At 44.1% G+C, this 15,171-nt stretch overlaps 1 protein-coding gene across 13 annotated transcripts in view; it reads left to right on the top strand.

Annotated features, from left to right (window-relative positions):
* Positions 1-11,778, top strand: part of MITF (melanocyte inducing transcription factor) — a 100,215-nt gene extending 88,437 nt beyond the window's left edge. For 10 of the 13 annotated variants that reach the window (XM_083795433.1, XM_083795440.1, XM_083795434.1 and 7 more), the window contains 4 exons: positions 2,030-2,104; positions 3,197-3,272; positions 4,876-5,023; positions 7,762-11,778. In XM_083795433.1, coding sequence (XP_083651559.1) covers positions 2,030-2,104; positions 3,197-3,272; positions 4,876-5,023; positions 7,762-8,163 — 701 coding nt within the window. In that variant the 3' untranslated portion in view covers positions 8,164-11,778. The remainder of the gene's footprint in view (positions 1-2,029; positions 2,105-3,196; positions 3,273-4,875; positions 5,024-7,761) is intronic. The other 3 variants (XM_083795438.1, XM_083795442.1, XM_083795444.1) reach the window with 1 other exon arrangement.
* Positions 11,779-15,171: the final 3,393 nt, after the last annotated feature.

Here is a 15,171-nt window from a genome sequence, read left to right on the forward strand (position 1 = left end):
CACATTGAACTATGTTAGAGGAGGGTGGGAGGGGATGAGATCTACTCAGGGTCCTACATTACAGACAGCTTCATTGCCTCAGTTACAGAAAGCTACAAGTGGCTGTAGACTGCAAGCTAAACACTCAACTTGCCACGTGTCTAGGCTGGTGGGTTCACTGCAGGTGATTGTGTAAGACGTTGGGCAAAGAAGGCAGAAAGAGGGGAAATTAGTGAATGAAGTGGTCTTACAGAAGTCCTCAGTAAGTCAAAATAGATCTGAACTAAGCTAAATGTCTATGTGCTACCTTCACGTGTAAACAACCAATTTAGTTAAATGCTTTTTCTCTTAAACATATATGGTAGTGGATTACATTTAACTTACGACAAGTTTAGGAATTAAACTCAAATTTAACAGCAGTCACTTTGACATTGATCCAGCCAAGCCTTTGACCATTGATAGGGCACAGCAAATGGTGATTTTTAATATCGGTATGTTATTGTAGACAGAAGTCTAGGTAGGAAAGGCTTCCTCTTTTCACAGAAGTTTTATTTAGAGGCTGGAGTTTAATCTCTAAATGTACAAATGTGGTAAAGCTTTTTGTTCTCCATTTCTTGATATTGCTGTTGGAACTAGGTTGAAGAGAGTTAGGTTTTTAACAAATGCTAGACTTAAATATTGCTTTCTCCATCCTACTGTATAAATATCAAAATGATAAAGAACTAAAAAAAATCAAGTCTGTTATCCAGCATCTGATGCTGATGATAGTTGTGAGTTGTCAGCTGTAGTTACTGAAGCATTTAATGGGAATCCTGCTCAGCTGGGAGTGCAGTTTCAATCACTTTTGGCCTTACAAACCTCGTATCTGTTTCATAATGCAATGTCAGACTAAGCCCAGATTTCATTAAGACGTGAAATAATCTTTCAAGCTTTTTTGGGGGGGATCCTTTGGGAGCCTAGTATTACGAAGGTTATGCCTTGTTATACTGCACGTAATGCTGGAGTAACTTCCCATACTCCAAGGGAAACAAACCCTCATCACCAGTTACTGTGGGTTGCACGGGACATAATCCATATTCCATAAGAAGAAGAAAATACAGAAAATAAACTTGTTTGAGTGAAGGGGTTTCTTCCCACAAAGGGATGTGTGATAATAGATCACAGGTTCACTTGTCCTCACTGGTTTACTACAAAACTAAATAATGTTTGCTGGTTTTGTAATTTAAGTGCAACAGGGAAAGGGTTAAGGATTTCGCCTCACTTTTTTTTTTTTTCCCCAAAATTAATATGGATAGAACAAACAGGTACTTGAAATAGTTTGGGAGATGTAAGATCAAATGAGATCTGAAAATAACAAGCTTAGTTATGTGTTTGCCTGAACTGTTATGTGCTGAAGTCTGAGTAATAAATGTGTGGACCAAAGTTAAGAATAGTTGTGATCTGAGGAGATTTGCCAATAAAGGTGTTGATTTTTTAAAAAACTTTTTTGATATAATGGGAACAATTAATATAGCTGGAAAACACAGCATTTTTAGTAGGTCACTTAAGTCGTACCTTGAGTGCCGTGGTGATGTGCACACGTTGCCACAAAAGGACATAGTCTCAATTCCAGCGAGCAGAGCTGCTGACTCCTGGCTGCTTCACATCCTGTGCAGGTAGCAATGCAGTAAGCATGTTGTTCCTCTGGTTCATCCTCTGTGTGGTACATAAGCATGTTGTCTGCATGTGTACGTAGGAGAAGGTATGTTGGACTTCAGCAATTTGTTGTCCTCAAATACCTTGCTGAATCAGGGCCTCCGTGGGAAACGTTCTCATCGTGAAAGTCAGCATAGGAAGTGTGGGAACAAAAGCTCTGCAGGTACAGGGGTAACGCTGAATCCCAGCTCTGGATTTCAGTAAACGCAGCTTATGTGACGGGCCCTTCTCACTTTATGGAAAGGCTGTAATGATTTGTTTGCCAGTTGCTGATCAGGCTTCCTTCACAAATGTTTCACAAACTGAAATGTCGTTTGAATTACTTTAATTCTAATTACTTCATTCACATGCACAGCATGTATTTTTCCTACAGAGTCAGAAGCAAGAGCATTGGCTAAGGAGAGGCAAAAGAAAGACAATCATAACTTGAGTAAGTTTGGTTCTTCGCTTTTTACACCAATTTTAATAATGATTATAGTTGTTTTTAGGTGTTGGAATGTGAGCATCTTAAATCTGAATAAGCCACTTCGTGTAGTACTGGTTCATTATGTTATGCCCATAAATCAAATACCTCTAATACTCTTGAAGTGTATACTTAAATCTACTCTTCAATTTTAAACTGTTTTCCAAAAAAGCAAAATGGTCTAGGTGGTCTAATTCCAAGTAATGATCTGTTTATCTGGACTTCTTGGAAGCATGCCCTCAAAGGTGATGTTACCAGTAAAATTACTGGGAACAACATCTCATCCGATTGCTTTGAACAAATTCACCTTGTGATTTTTTGCTTTTTAAAAACAAAACAGAACAAAACCACTAAAATTTAAGGTAGGTGGTCAGCTTATGATTCAAACACCAGTGCACATCCTCAGTGTGGCAATTTTATAAATTCGAGTTTGAAAGGAGCGCTCATTTCTGAGTTTAGAAAAGTAAAATAAAACAATGAGCATCTTATGACTTAAGTATCAAAAGACAACTTAAGAGTCTTTTGTATTAATAGAAAAAAGATGTTCTTTTATTTATTGAGCTATTCAGAAGCCTTTTCCGTAAGCTTTTGTAATAACATGAAAAGCTAACGCAAGAAAGCTGATATGTAGGTTTGATTATTTTTATGTACTCAAAGTGTTGCATCTGAAAGAATACATATAAACGTGCCTATACTTTTTGTCCCTTTTCCTGCTTTGGGATTTCCCTGAGCATATAAGCTTTTGTCTCCAAATTTTTGTGATATTTTCCCCTTGGAAGACAAACACTTCATTATTTTTATTGGAGTCCTGTGCTAACACAGCCATCATATTTTTAGAGTCTCACTTTAGATCTTGCCACTTCAACAGTCCCACATTTTTAAAGCATAGACAGAAACTTCTGCCTCTATGTGTAGGAGAGCAAAATAAATTACTACATCACTAGATTTTAAGCTTCAGGCAACAATTTCAAAGGCACTTAAAGAAATCTTTAATTAAAAGCTTTATACTTTGTAATTAAGTGTATATGACTTGTAACATTTGTGCTGTTTTTCCTAAAGTTGAACGAAGAAGAAGATTTAATATTAATGATCGTATAAAAGAACTTGGCACTTTGATACCCAAGTCAAATGACCCGTAAGTATGATGTGCCCAGGGGTCTGTGGAAGGGAGGGTGGTGGTGGTTGTTTTTAGAAGAAATCTTAGGGGAGAGAAAATCATAAAATCCCGAGTTTTCTTTTTTGATGTTGGCTTTCCATAGCAGTAAAAATGCTTGAAGGTTCTCAATTTGATGACTTTTGTCACAAAATAGTTACAGAACCCCGGCAGCAGCTCAGCATCTTGTTAGGGCCCTGTGCTTTGGCAGCGTTGGGGCTGATGCTACGAGTGACCGCCGTACCAGCAACAGAGCTGTCAGGATGTGAACGCTTAGTCTAGTCCAGCTGCTCAGCTGACTACATAGCTGCTTGTCTTGCTAAGTGATTCTTTGAATTTATTAGATGTCATAGCTTGGCAAGACAGAACAGATCCTTCTTTTTGTAGAAATGGAGGGCAGTTCCTCTGGGAAACCATCACATTGTCCATCCCTCCAAGAAAAATCAAGAAAAAAGACTGTAGGTCTGTGTCTGTTAAATTGATAACTTGCCGTGTTTGTGGTAATTTCCCAGAAAGGCACATTGTAGTTCTTTTAGGTAATTTCAGTGTTACCGATTTGTCTTAGCATTTACCTAATGTGGGTTCAATAGCAAGGAACCCCTCTCATGCTCTGGAGCTTGAAAATGTCACTTGAATGTGAATCAATGCACAGTGAGGCTTCGGGGCAGACTTTTCCCTATTTTAACTCATAAATACTCTTTAGAGAGGCTCTTTAGCTTTCTCTAAGGCAAAGTAACGTTACATATTATCAGCCTGCGGAACGGGTGGATCTTTGGTCTGGATACTCTGTGCTGAACTTTCTCCTTATTTAAAAAAAGTCAGCATAGGGGAGAAGACGATGCAGACACCCTCTGTGTGCTGGAGGAATAATGTGGGAGAGGCAACATAGAAGCCCTGTACCCCCCTCACTGAAGGTCACACCTCGGTTGCAACACGGCATTTATATTTTTAGAAAGAGTTAAGCTTAAAGCATCCAAATACGCTGCTGTGCTGGGCTCTTCTCGTCCCTCTGGGACGCAGCTGTGGCACAGTGCCACCAGGAGGACTGTTGCTTGCTGCTGCTTGGGAGCTGAAGGGCCTCGGGTCTTCCTCCCACAGAAACACCAATTCCTGTAAGGTCCTTTATGAATTCGAGTTCCCCTGCAGTCTTTTAATTACCCAGCTGAAATCAGGCATCGCCCAGATAGCAAGCAAGATGACTTGAGCGATGTCTCGTGGGGTTTTTGTGCAGCCTCGCAGAAGGCAATGAAAGGAGCCCTTGGTCTTCAGTCTCTGCAGTGCTTGCAGAAGGCAGGGGCTTGTCCCTCTGGCCCAGAGGGCTGTGGGGAGCGCAAACCACGGCTGAGCAGTGCCTGGGCTCCGTGTCCTTCAGCTGGGACGATGCTCGCTGCCTTGCAATAGCTGTGCTCTGGCCCCCTCTAGCGCATTTCAAAAGCCTCCCGCATTCATCAGCTTGGAAGGAATATTGTATTAGCTGGCTGTTGCATAACGTGGGGTGGAATCACAGCTGCTGCTCTGAAGGTACTGGCTGCAGCATGAAGTCCCCACGGGAGCCTTAACCTTGCCTTTTGTGTCGATTTTGAAGGGATATGCGCTGGAATAAGGGAACTATTCTGAAAGCATCAGTGGACTACATTCGTAAGCTTCAAAGAGAACAGCAACGCACAAAGGAACTTGAGAACAGACAGAAGAAATTGGAACATGCCAACAGGCATCTGCTGCTCAGAATACAGGTTTGTGGATACATAACCTGCAAATGCTCTTGATGTTGGAGTGTGTGGCTGCAAATAGATGCAACTGAAGCTTTTTTTATAAGGATTTGGGTTAGTCGGAGCCACCATTTTAATTAATAGTGACCAGTACTGAGATGTCTGCAGAATTTTTCCAGAATTATCAGGATCGATTAGTTAAAATAAATAAAATCACACCAAAAAATAACCAGATGCCCTCCTCTGCCCCCTCCTCCCTGGTCCCTAAACTCCTCAACACTCTGGTAAAGCACTTGTGGCTGGTCTGGTTGTGTTCTGCTATAGCCAACATAAGTTGCAAGCCATACTTATAAAAAAAGATCTATGTGGTACTATTTTTTTCTGTGTGCCAGACCAGAACCAGGACTTCACGTATGATCCATTTGTTGGATCAAGTTCAGTTCAGCTGCCTGTTGTGCTTTAGTTGTGCTTGTGGAGTTTTTTGGACTTGGAGCTTTAGTGGCTTTTTCTCTTCTGAAGCTGTTTCTGAAAACAGCAATAAACAAAATCTGTTTTGCTTGTGGGTTTTCTTAATTCTGTTGGGACCAATGTAGGCCCTGCCTGTCAGAGAGGCTGTGCAGACCGGAGTCTGCCGCATCCGAGCTTTTCTCTGACAGCAGGAGTCATTCTGCAGGAGTCTGTCATCTGCTTTTTGTTCGCAGGGTAAACGCTGCTCGCAGGTCAAAGTGGGTAGGGGGAAGTATTGTCAGACACTGCAGCATTTGGCTCCTGGCAGCTGTGTTAAAAGTTGAGTCTGCTTTGGTTAGTCTGAGAGCAGCTGCAGCCCCAGTGTGAGAGCCCCAAGAGTTTTTGAAGCAGGACAACCAGGAGCTATGGATGTTGGGCTGGTTTTGTTGTTGTTGATGCTTTTTGTCCAAGGAGCTGTAGTTGTTCTTCTTCTCTATTCCTTGAAGACTGTAGGATTAAAACAGTTTTCCTTTTCAACACTGAAGGGAGCAGAGGGAGGCATGAATATATCTTCCCCTCCTTCGGCTGTCATCTTCATGGGCTGTTGCGTTCTTAGTTTCACCCAGGTTCCCTGTAGGCTGTATTACACAGCAGTTTCGGGCTGGGAACTTCATTTCTCTCGTAAATTCCCTTGCCTCCACCTCAAACTGGATAGGTAACCTTATCCTAGAAGCCTGTACAGCTTTTATTATCAACTCTGTTTTCCAGGATAGCTGGATATCCACCCCTCTCCATAACAGGTTAATTCAAGAAACACATAGAATTGGGTGTAAGAACACATAACACAGAGACAGGGATGCTGCTGGACTGTGAGCCCCAGATACTCCCGTGTTAGTGCTCACTTGCAGTGCAATCAGCAGAGCCCTTCTGCGTGTTGCTGTGCGCAGGGCTGGCTACAGGAGAGCCCTGAACCAGTTAATCCACAGAGCAGATAATGAAGCTCGAAATACCTGAGAGTCAAGTCTGGCAGCAAACAGATTTAAAATAGAACAGGCTGGCATGAGCTTCAGCGTAGCTCTTGTACCTCGCTGAGCAATCTGTTTGCTCGAGTGAGAAGATAAAGAAGCACGGCCCTTCTGCAGAGCAACATCAAGCAGTGGTATTTCAAAGCGAAGTCGGATTGCTTTTTAAGCATCTTTCATCTTTCTTTGCATTACCCATCTGCTCTGGCTCCTTTTTCAATGAAAAAAAAAAAGGCAAAAACAAGAACAACAACCCTGGAATAATGGATAATACATCTGCCAGTAAATAACGCAAACTAAACCTATTTTTTCCCTTTTTATGTTGATTCTGATGAAGGAACTCCTCTGTATTCTGATTTTGGCACATTAGCTGCTCGAAGTGCTTCTTTTTCCACCTTCTCTGTTGATCCTGCAGTGTGCCATTGCAAGCTTGTTGTCTTAGCTTGGAAATGGAAGAGGCTGTTAATCAACCTCGGTGATAGGAATATCCAGGAACAGTGCAATCACAACAGTGATTGTGATTACTTAATATAATGCATAAGTAGAAGCAAAACATCTCTTTTGCAGCTGTATTTGAAAAAGGACATTTATGTGCATTCTTTTATTACCTTCCCTCAGTCAAATGCGTCTGCGATTAAACGTGAAGGTGGGATTTAAGCCTTTTATAAAGATTCAAAGAGTCCTAGTTGCATGTGAAGTCTAAAGCCTTCCTGTGACCTTCCTGTATGTTTTTATTGCAGCAGTAGTGTTGCTCAGTTTGGGCTGACATCTTCACATTCCTCTTAACCAGAGCTATAGGGTGGGCAATGTCCCTTGCAGTGTCTCGGCAGGAAGTAGCTACCTTGTATAGCCATGGTGTGCTTTCGTACCTAACTTCTGAAAAGCACTAATCCTACACTTCTGCTGTTTCAGTTTTTTTCAACTTTTTAAATGCTTTCCTCCCCCAACATGATGCTAAGCTTCCCCACCCTGGCACTGGCTTGAGAAGGGGCCTGAGGGGCAATGTGTCTGTCCTGCAGGGCACTGGGTTTCATCTCTGGGTAGATTCTGAGAACTGTGAAGGACCCGTGGTTGGTAGCATTTATCCAGCTCCTCAAGAGAATGTTATTTGGTTGAAAATCTGCAGGGTAGAAATGTACAGGGTGCAAACATTTGTCACCATTGGAAAGGGAGGAAACACTTCGTATCCAACAGAAGAAAACTGTAAGTCACAGTACACAAGGTCATAAGACGACAAATTTTGCTTTCATTTTTTATTATTATTTTTAATTTCTCCTTTATCCTCCTTCACAGGAACTTGAGATGCAAGCTCGGGCACATGGACTGTCCCTTGTGCCATCCACCGGCCTTTGCTCCCCTGATATGGTCAACAGGGTCATCAAACAAGAACCCGCGCTGGACAACTGCAACCAAGACATCATGCCGCACCACACAGACCTGTCTTGCACTACCACCCTTGATCTCACTGACGGTACCATCACCTTCAGTGACAACCTCGGAAACATGACTGAACCGACCGGCACTTACAGTGTTCCTACAAAAATGGGATCCAAACTGGAAGATATCTTGATGGACGATACCCTCTCTCCTGTAGGAGTAACTGACCCACTACTTTCCTCCGTGTCTCCCGGAGCATCGAAAACGAGTAGCAGGCGGAGCAGTGTGAGCATGGAGGACACCGACCATGCTTGTTAGCAAATACTTGGCACACCTTTCATAAACTGCTTTGTTTCTTGATCAGTAGATGAAATAATTTGCCTTTTGTAGAATTTTTTTGATTTTTTTTCTTGTGCTTCATCAGTAGCCCAGTGTGTGTGCGTGTGTGTATATATTATATATATAGGATTTTTTTTAGATTTTTTTGTGAAGGAACTTGTATATTCTATTTTAAAACTACCAATGCCTCCAAATATATTGTACAGCATATGTACAGTATCTGTGAACTGGATTCGCCAAGAACTTTGAACTGGTCAAATCTACTCAAAGCAATAGAATTACAAATGAAGAGTCTGTTTCTACTGGGGGGTGGGAGTCATAGAACTGTAAATGCAACCTATTCACTTGGAGACAAAATGTAAATTTAAAGAATGTAAAGATACCAAAAAAAAAAAGTCCAATTTGTAATTGTATTGATATAATAGTGCTGCCTTAAAGATACAGTGTCCATCAAACTTTGGTCTTTATAGACAAGTGTTTAGGGGAAAAAAAAAACAAACCACTCTATTACATTCAGAATACAAAAAAAAAGAGAAGTGTTAAGACATCCTGATTGTGTTGATTGTGGTATAAAATGGTGTTGCTGAAAATGAAATAGAAATTGCAGGGAGAAGTGAGTCTCTTTCTCGGAGTGCTCTTTAATTTTACTCTGAGCTGATTTGGGTTTTCCTTTTGATCATGGTACAACTTTCTTTTAGACTTCAGTTTTGTTTTGTAACATGCAATGGTGGCTCGCCAACAATAAACCAAGAAGGAGCACTATAGGTTGGTATACACTCTTTGGACAAAAAAAAGTTGATATGTTTTATCAGCTGGGCACATTATGTTGTACATATCTAATTGGCTTTATTTTTTTTTAAATTGCAATGTACAGTTTATTCTGATTTGCATGGATTCCTTAGTTATTCTCAACTTTTTGTTTTAAATATATTTGTATTTCATTTGTAAGATTTTTGCCTCTTAATATTGCAACATTTTTTTTGACATTTTTAAAACTCATTGGAAGTTTTCTGCGTTCTTTGTAAACACTTGAAAGGAAGCTTTTATGCAGGGTTCTGTGTTTTAAGAGAGATTTTGAGAATATTTTGTATATTACAGTCTCACTTTGAAAATGTTTTTAAACACGTTTAAGGTAGAGTACAGATGTAGATTAGGTAATAAAACAACTTGTAGAGAAACTGAACTTACATATTTATTTTTAGTGATACAAAAAAGAAGTAGTAATATGCTTGGAAACATAACTATGTAGTTAATATACCCGTCATAGTAATTTGTGTTTTATTTCAGCACTGAGGCTGACATAAAAAACAAAAAAAAGAGTAAATTACTGTATCTGCAAATAACTGTTACTTGATAACAATGTTATTAATTTTTAACACGCAACAATGTTGTAAAAGTAGTTTGGTGCATTATCTACTCAAGTGTAGTCCTATGCAATAACGGTAGTTATACTTGTATTATATCAAGCCTAGATGTTTTACGGAGGTGGCATACGGTGTAACGAGCTAGACTGATTGAATGGATTTCTCAGTAGCAGCCTACAATTGACTTGCAAGTGGCAGGCAAGCATATCTCTTTCAGAATGAAGTGCCTTAAACTCTAGCTGTAGTCTTCCCCGACTAGCACTGACTGAAGTGTGACATAGGAGAGAGCGGCAGGGTGGCGTTCTGCGGGATGTGAAGTGTAGCATGGTGCCTACGTCTAGAAAACAAGAGCTTCCCATTCTCCTTTGTGCTACACTGGAAATGATGTAGAATAAATAATTTTTTTTTAAAAAAAAAAAAGCAACAAAACGGTGACTGAAGTGCCAGTTTGGCAGGCTTTATAAGGAAACCTTGGTCACGGCGGTTACAGTGTTCAGGAATTAAATGTGAATCGGTAGGGACGGGGCAGCCGAGGACGGTGCCGGGAGTTTCTGCAGCCTTTGCTGTGGCTCGCCGAGCTTTCACGCCGGCGTTTCCCCACCAAAGGATCCTTGAAGTGCCTGGTGCCCGTCCCTGCTCCTCCTGATGCCGGTGGACGCGGGGTTTGGTGGGGCCTTGGCTTTTTGTACTGGTCCTTTGGGGTCTGCGCGTGTTGCTCTGCCCCTGGCTGCGCCCGTTTTTGCTTGAGCAGCGAGCTGCGTTGGCGTGGATGCAACCGGCAGGTTGTGGCTTTGTCCTTTTTTTTTTTTTTTTTTGGAAGGAGGAGTTAGGTGATAGCGATGCCTCTCCCCCCCTCACCCAGGACAGCTTTTGGGAACGTGTCTTTCCTAGGGTAGGTGAAGCTCTGACCCGTTGCAGGATGCGCTGTGGCCAGCCGGGTGCTCGGGGCAAGGGGATGCTGCGTTCTCTGCAGGGCAGCTGTGCCGTGGTGAGCCCCAAGCCGAGCGTGCAGGTATGGGCTTCTGCTGGTGCTGTTTGCTAGTGGTGGCAGGTAAAGGAAATCAGGGCTGTAAAATGCTTGTAGCTGTAAGGCAGGGGCATGTTACCCTTCCTGGTAAATGGGGCAGCTCTGGAGCATTGTGCAACAAAATCAGGGTGTGCACACGTGAGTGTAGTAACTGAAAACCACTGAATATATTAAATGAGGCATTTGGTTTGATGCCTATGCTGGTCATTCAGAAATCAAAGTGTAGACTGTGCTATATCAATATTTTTCAGACTTGCATGAAACCACTGGTACTTGCTGGCAGCCGTGACCTCCGAGTTGTGGCTCCGTGCTGCGCGGAAGCGAGCTGGGACTTCAAAGCGAGCTGTTGTATCAAGAGCTGGATTTCTTGATGGAAGTCCCTGGCTGCAGCAGGCAGGTTGTGTGTTCTCTGTACGTGGGACTGCTCTGGGGGAACGCAGGGCTCAGCTGTGGCCGCTCGCTGCTCAGCCCCCGTTTGCTCACCCCTTGAGTGGAAACGTCCCTGCTGCGGCGGGGGCACCTCTGCAAGACGCAGGCTGCTCAGGTGCCGGGAGATGTTTCCCCCCCTTTCGTGTGCATCACTGAATCTGTCGCCGTGATGCTTTACAGGGGATCCCTTAGGGGGCAGAGACAGCAATTAGAGGCAGGTTAACGAGGTGGAGAGAGGTGGGCAGTTGTTGTTTCACAGGCTGCCTCCGTGATGGCAGTGCCTTGTGCGGCGCTGGGCCGGCGGGGGCTTCCCAACTGGGTGGATACGGGACACCTTCCAGTTCTCACTTTGCCAAAGCCGTGCATCCGACAGGAGCATGCAGAGTACCACGAAGCTCTTCCTTTCTGCTTTTGGCCTAGGAAGCAATATTTAACTCTTACAACCTGTAAAAGCAAAAAGAAGGTACGCGAGGAAAGCACAAAGCACAAAATAATGCACTTATGTTTATGTTGTTTGACATAAAATGCACTGGGGGGGAAGCTGATGTTGATAATAGTATAAATACCTATATTTCTTGAAAAAGTGACATTAATTACTGCCTCTTGCTATGATGCTTGGTACTGTAATGTTGATATTCATCTGCTGTTGACTGCAGCAATAATTTGTGTATGGTCCATAGCACTGTAAATTATGGATCAATATTAATGTATCCGATGAAATAATTTGAACTGTTGTTCTTGATAGATGGATTAAAGCATTTGGTTTTTCACATACGTCTGTGTCAGCCACTCGTTTTCTGTCTAAGTGAATCTTGTCGGTGTGTTTTTATTTTTGTGTGTGCGCATCCCAAGTCCCAGCCACGCTCCCCTGTCTGCGGCTTGGCGGTGGCTGTGTCCGTGCTCCTGAGCTGGTGGCAGTCAGCACTTCGGGCTGCACCGGAGCTGCCCCTGCTGCCATCTCCTCCCGCAGCCAGGCACGGTGCCCAGCCCTGCCACTGGTCATCCCACAATCTATGTGGGCCAAACCTGCCCGCAGCCGCTCCTGGGTTGTGCCTGGAGCTGCGCCAGTGCCGGCGAGGAGGCGGTGGGGTTTGTCCTGTCTTCCCATCTCGGTATTTGCCTGTTTTGCTGTTGTTTGCATCTGTTCAGGTCCTGTTCTTTGACAGCTCGCTGTGCTCCCGGCATGGAGTCCTCACCGTCTCTGTGGACGTTGCTGCGATGGTGGTGAACGTGGTGTCTCATGGCTGTGCAGTCCGGAGTACGTTAACTGCAAAAAAATAATACAGGTCTTGAAATTGGCTCTTTTGAAAATCCTTTACCTATTGAGGAATAGAAAATACTTGGTAGTTCAAGTGAACTCAATTTAAAATGTTGATTTAAAAACAACAAAAGAAATCATGCTGGGTGTAGCTTCCTGACTTTGCTAGGGATAAGCAGAAGAGCCCTGCACCCCCTTTGTAGGAGATGTTTGAGTTAAAGCTCGTGAATGTTTCCAGCAGACTGTAATGCTGTTTCTTCAGGAGTTCAGCACAGCATTAGGATGTGACTGTTTAGTTCTGCAGCAGCAAGTCTGTTTGTCAGCAGCCAGGATGTTGTTTCTGAATTGGTTGAGGCTTTTAGGTGTATTTTGGCTTTCCTTTCTATGGCCAGATCTGTCAGTGCTGCGTTTTGGGAGCGCGTTTCTTGCTGTCGGTGGGAGCAGCTGTTGTAATTGTGGCTGGATTGCAGGACCTTGAGAGGAGCAGGAAGCAAACGTGGCGCAGGGTAGTAGCTGTAAGAAGCTGCTCCATTTGTGGCAGCAAATAGATGGTGGTGGTGCTTGTTGGGAGCCTTTTATCTCCTTTGGACAAGCCTGAAAAATCCTGTGTGGGGTACGAGAAAGGATGTGGATGAGGTTGCCAATGCCGTGTAGGGTCTGGCTTGTCCAACGGTGTGGCTGTGGGATGCTGTGCTGCAGGGCTGGTCGAGCAGTGCCTTGGTGTGGCAGGTTTCTGCTGTCACCTCCCTGCGTTGTGCTTCCCTCTCGGTGCTCCTGGTGCTGGGAAATGCTGGGAAGAGCCTCGCTGCGCTGCCTTGGTGGCTGCAGGGGCTGCCCTCCTGGTGCCGTTCAGTCGGGGTGGTCTTGTCACTGAAAGCTGATAATACTCACTGTGTCTCAAGCTCTTCTGAAATGTATTTACTTAAAATTGCAGGGGAATGGCTTGGCAAAGTGTCCCTGATTTGTTGAAATGGATGCATAGGCCTGGATCCTGGCTTGTGGGTTAGATGCGTGCTGCACGTACCGCTGCTGTGTCTTTGCCTCTGATCCAAAACGCATCCTTACTTAAAACAGCTCTGTTTTTAACTGAGTTTTTGAGGGAAACTCTTAACAGGCGTGTATTGAGGCTCACGGCTCCACCGAGGCCTCGAGGTACAGCTTCAATGGAAATCTACCTTTTTTTTTACAGCCTCCTCACCTGGGTCACGGAGGAGCAGGAAGGCTTCTGCCGAGCACTGGGCATGGCATTAAATGCTGCCCAAGCGTCGTGAGAGGCAACGAGACTGCTACGGTCTGCAGGACAAACCACGGCATGCAAAGCATCAAAGTACTGACGTCTCTAAATGTGTTTATAAAAAAACACCATGGTTGGGGCGTAGCGGGTGTGTGCAGTGGATGCCTTCCTGCAGCTGTGGAAGCGTGCAGGCCATTAGGGCAGCTGGAGGGGGCCACGGCGTCTCCACGGCAAGCTGTGCTGTACTGCCAGCCCCACAGCTCTCCTCCAGCACCAGCAAACCCCCCGTCTGAGCTCATGCTGTGGTCTGCAGGTGGTTGTGCTGGGATGCAGGGTGTAATTCGTATGGCGGTGCTCAAGGTGACGGCTCCAGTGCAGGGCGGTCGCGAGCGTGATGCACGAGGGGAAGAATGGGGCAGTTGCTGGTGGGCTTGGTGGTGTTTGCTGAGCTGCTTTAAATACAGCTGCTTTAAATACAGGCAGGATCTTTTATCTTTAAATACATGCAGGATTTAAATAGGCAGGATCTTTCAGCATCTGCTCACAACCTTTGGCCTTGTCATGTTGCACAGGGTACGCTGAACACTGCTATTGACTGGATGTGAGTAATAACCGCTTGGTTACTCTGCCATTAAGAAATATCAGAGCCCTGGAGGCAGCCAAGAAGCGGTTTCCAGAGCAGACAGTTGCAACAGGAGCGGCTTCAGAACATGCCAATAATAAAATGATTCCTCGCTCGCTCATCCCTGAAGCAATGTTGTCCAAACAACTCCGTGAAGAACTTGCATCGCGGAGAACGCAGCTGGGTCCCACATGGCTTTCTGCCTCCTCCTTTGGAGTGATGTGTCATTGAAGTAATAGGAAAATAAGCAGAGATGTTAGGTCTAATGGTAACAGTTCCATTTGAAAAGCAGGAATTAAATCAAAGCTGGATAAATGAAAAAGAATTAAATTCATTTCAGACACTTTAAAAAAAAAAAAAAGCTCTGCAAACAATGAGGTGTATTTCAAAAAGTCGCAGTTTTATTAATAATGATTCCTACCTCCTTTCCTCGATCTTTCAATGACAAGCCTGGCAGAGGCTCTCTTTATCAGACGCTGAAGTAATTTAGTTGCTGTCACATGCCCTTCTCCACACACACGTATCAGTCACACAGCCGTTTTATGTTCTTTAGCACACTGTAATATGTAATTAAAAATGTGGCTGGCTGCTACTAAGCAACCAAGCATGTCAGGGGTTGATTGTGTTCTGTCACCCACGGCAGAAGGAAGGGTAAAAAACAATAATCATGTGTTCACTTTTCAGCCTTAATTGTGCTCTGGCTTCTCTGATATGTTGTTACACACTGCAGCGCCTGAGGACGGAGTCAAAACCTGCCTGTGGGCCAGCTGGTGACCGATATCAAAGGGTCTTGTGTGTTGGGCTCCTACGGGGTACATGAGCTTTTGGGACTCTTCTGGGTTCGCTTCTGGTGGACTGTGCTAAGTCCACGGCTTTCCATGGGACTGGAGGGCTAAATGCCTTCGAGCCTCCGAGGATTTCTCACAAAATGCTCAAAGTAAGTAACTAAAGCAGATATTTGTCTTGTGCCTCCTCCAGGCAGGTGGATGGGGGAGGACTCCTGCACTGAAGGACACTGTTGGGCAGCCTGTGTTCATTTCTGGGTTATCTGAT

This window comes from Anser anser (genome assembly GCF_964211835.1).
Source record: "Anser anser genome assembly, chromosome: 12".
NCBI classification, from domain to species: Eukaryota; Metazoa; Chordata; class Aves; order Anseriformes; family Anatidae; genus Anser; species Anser anser.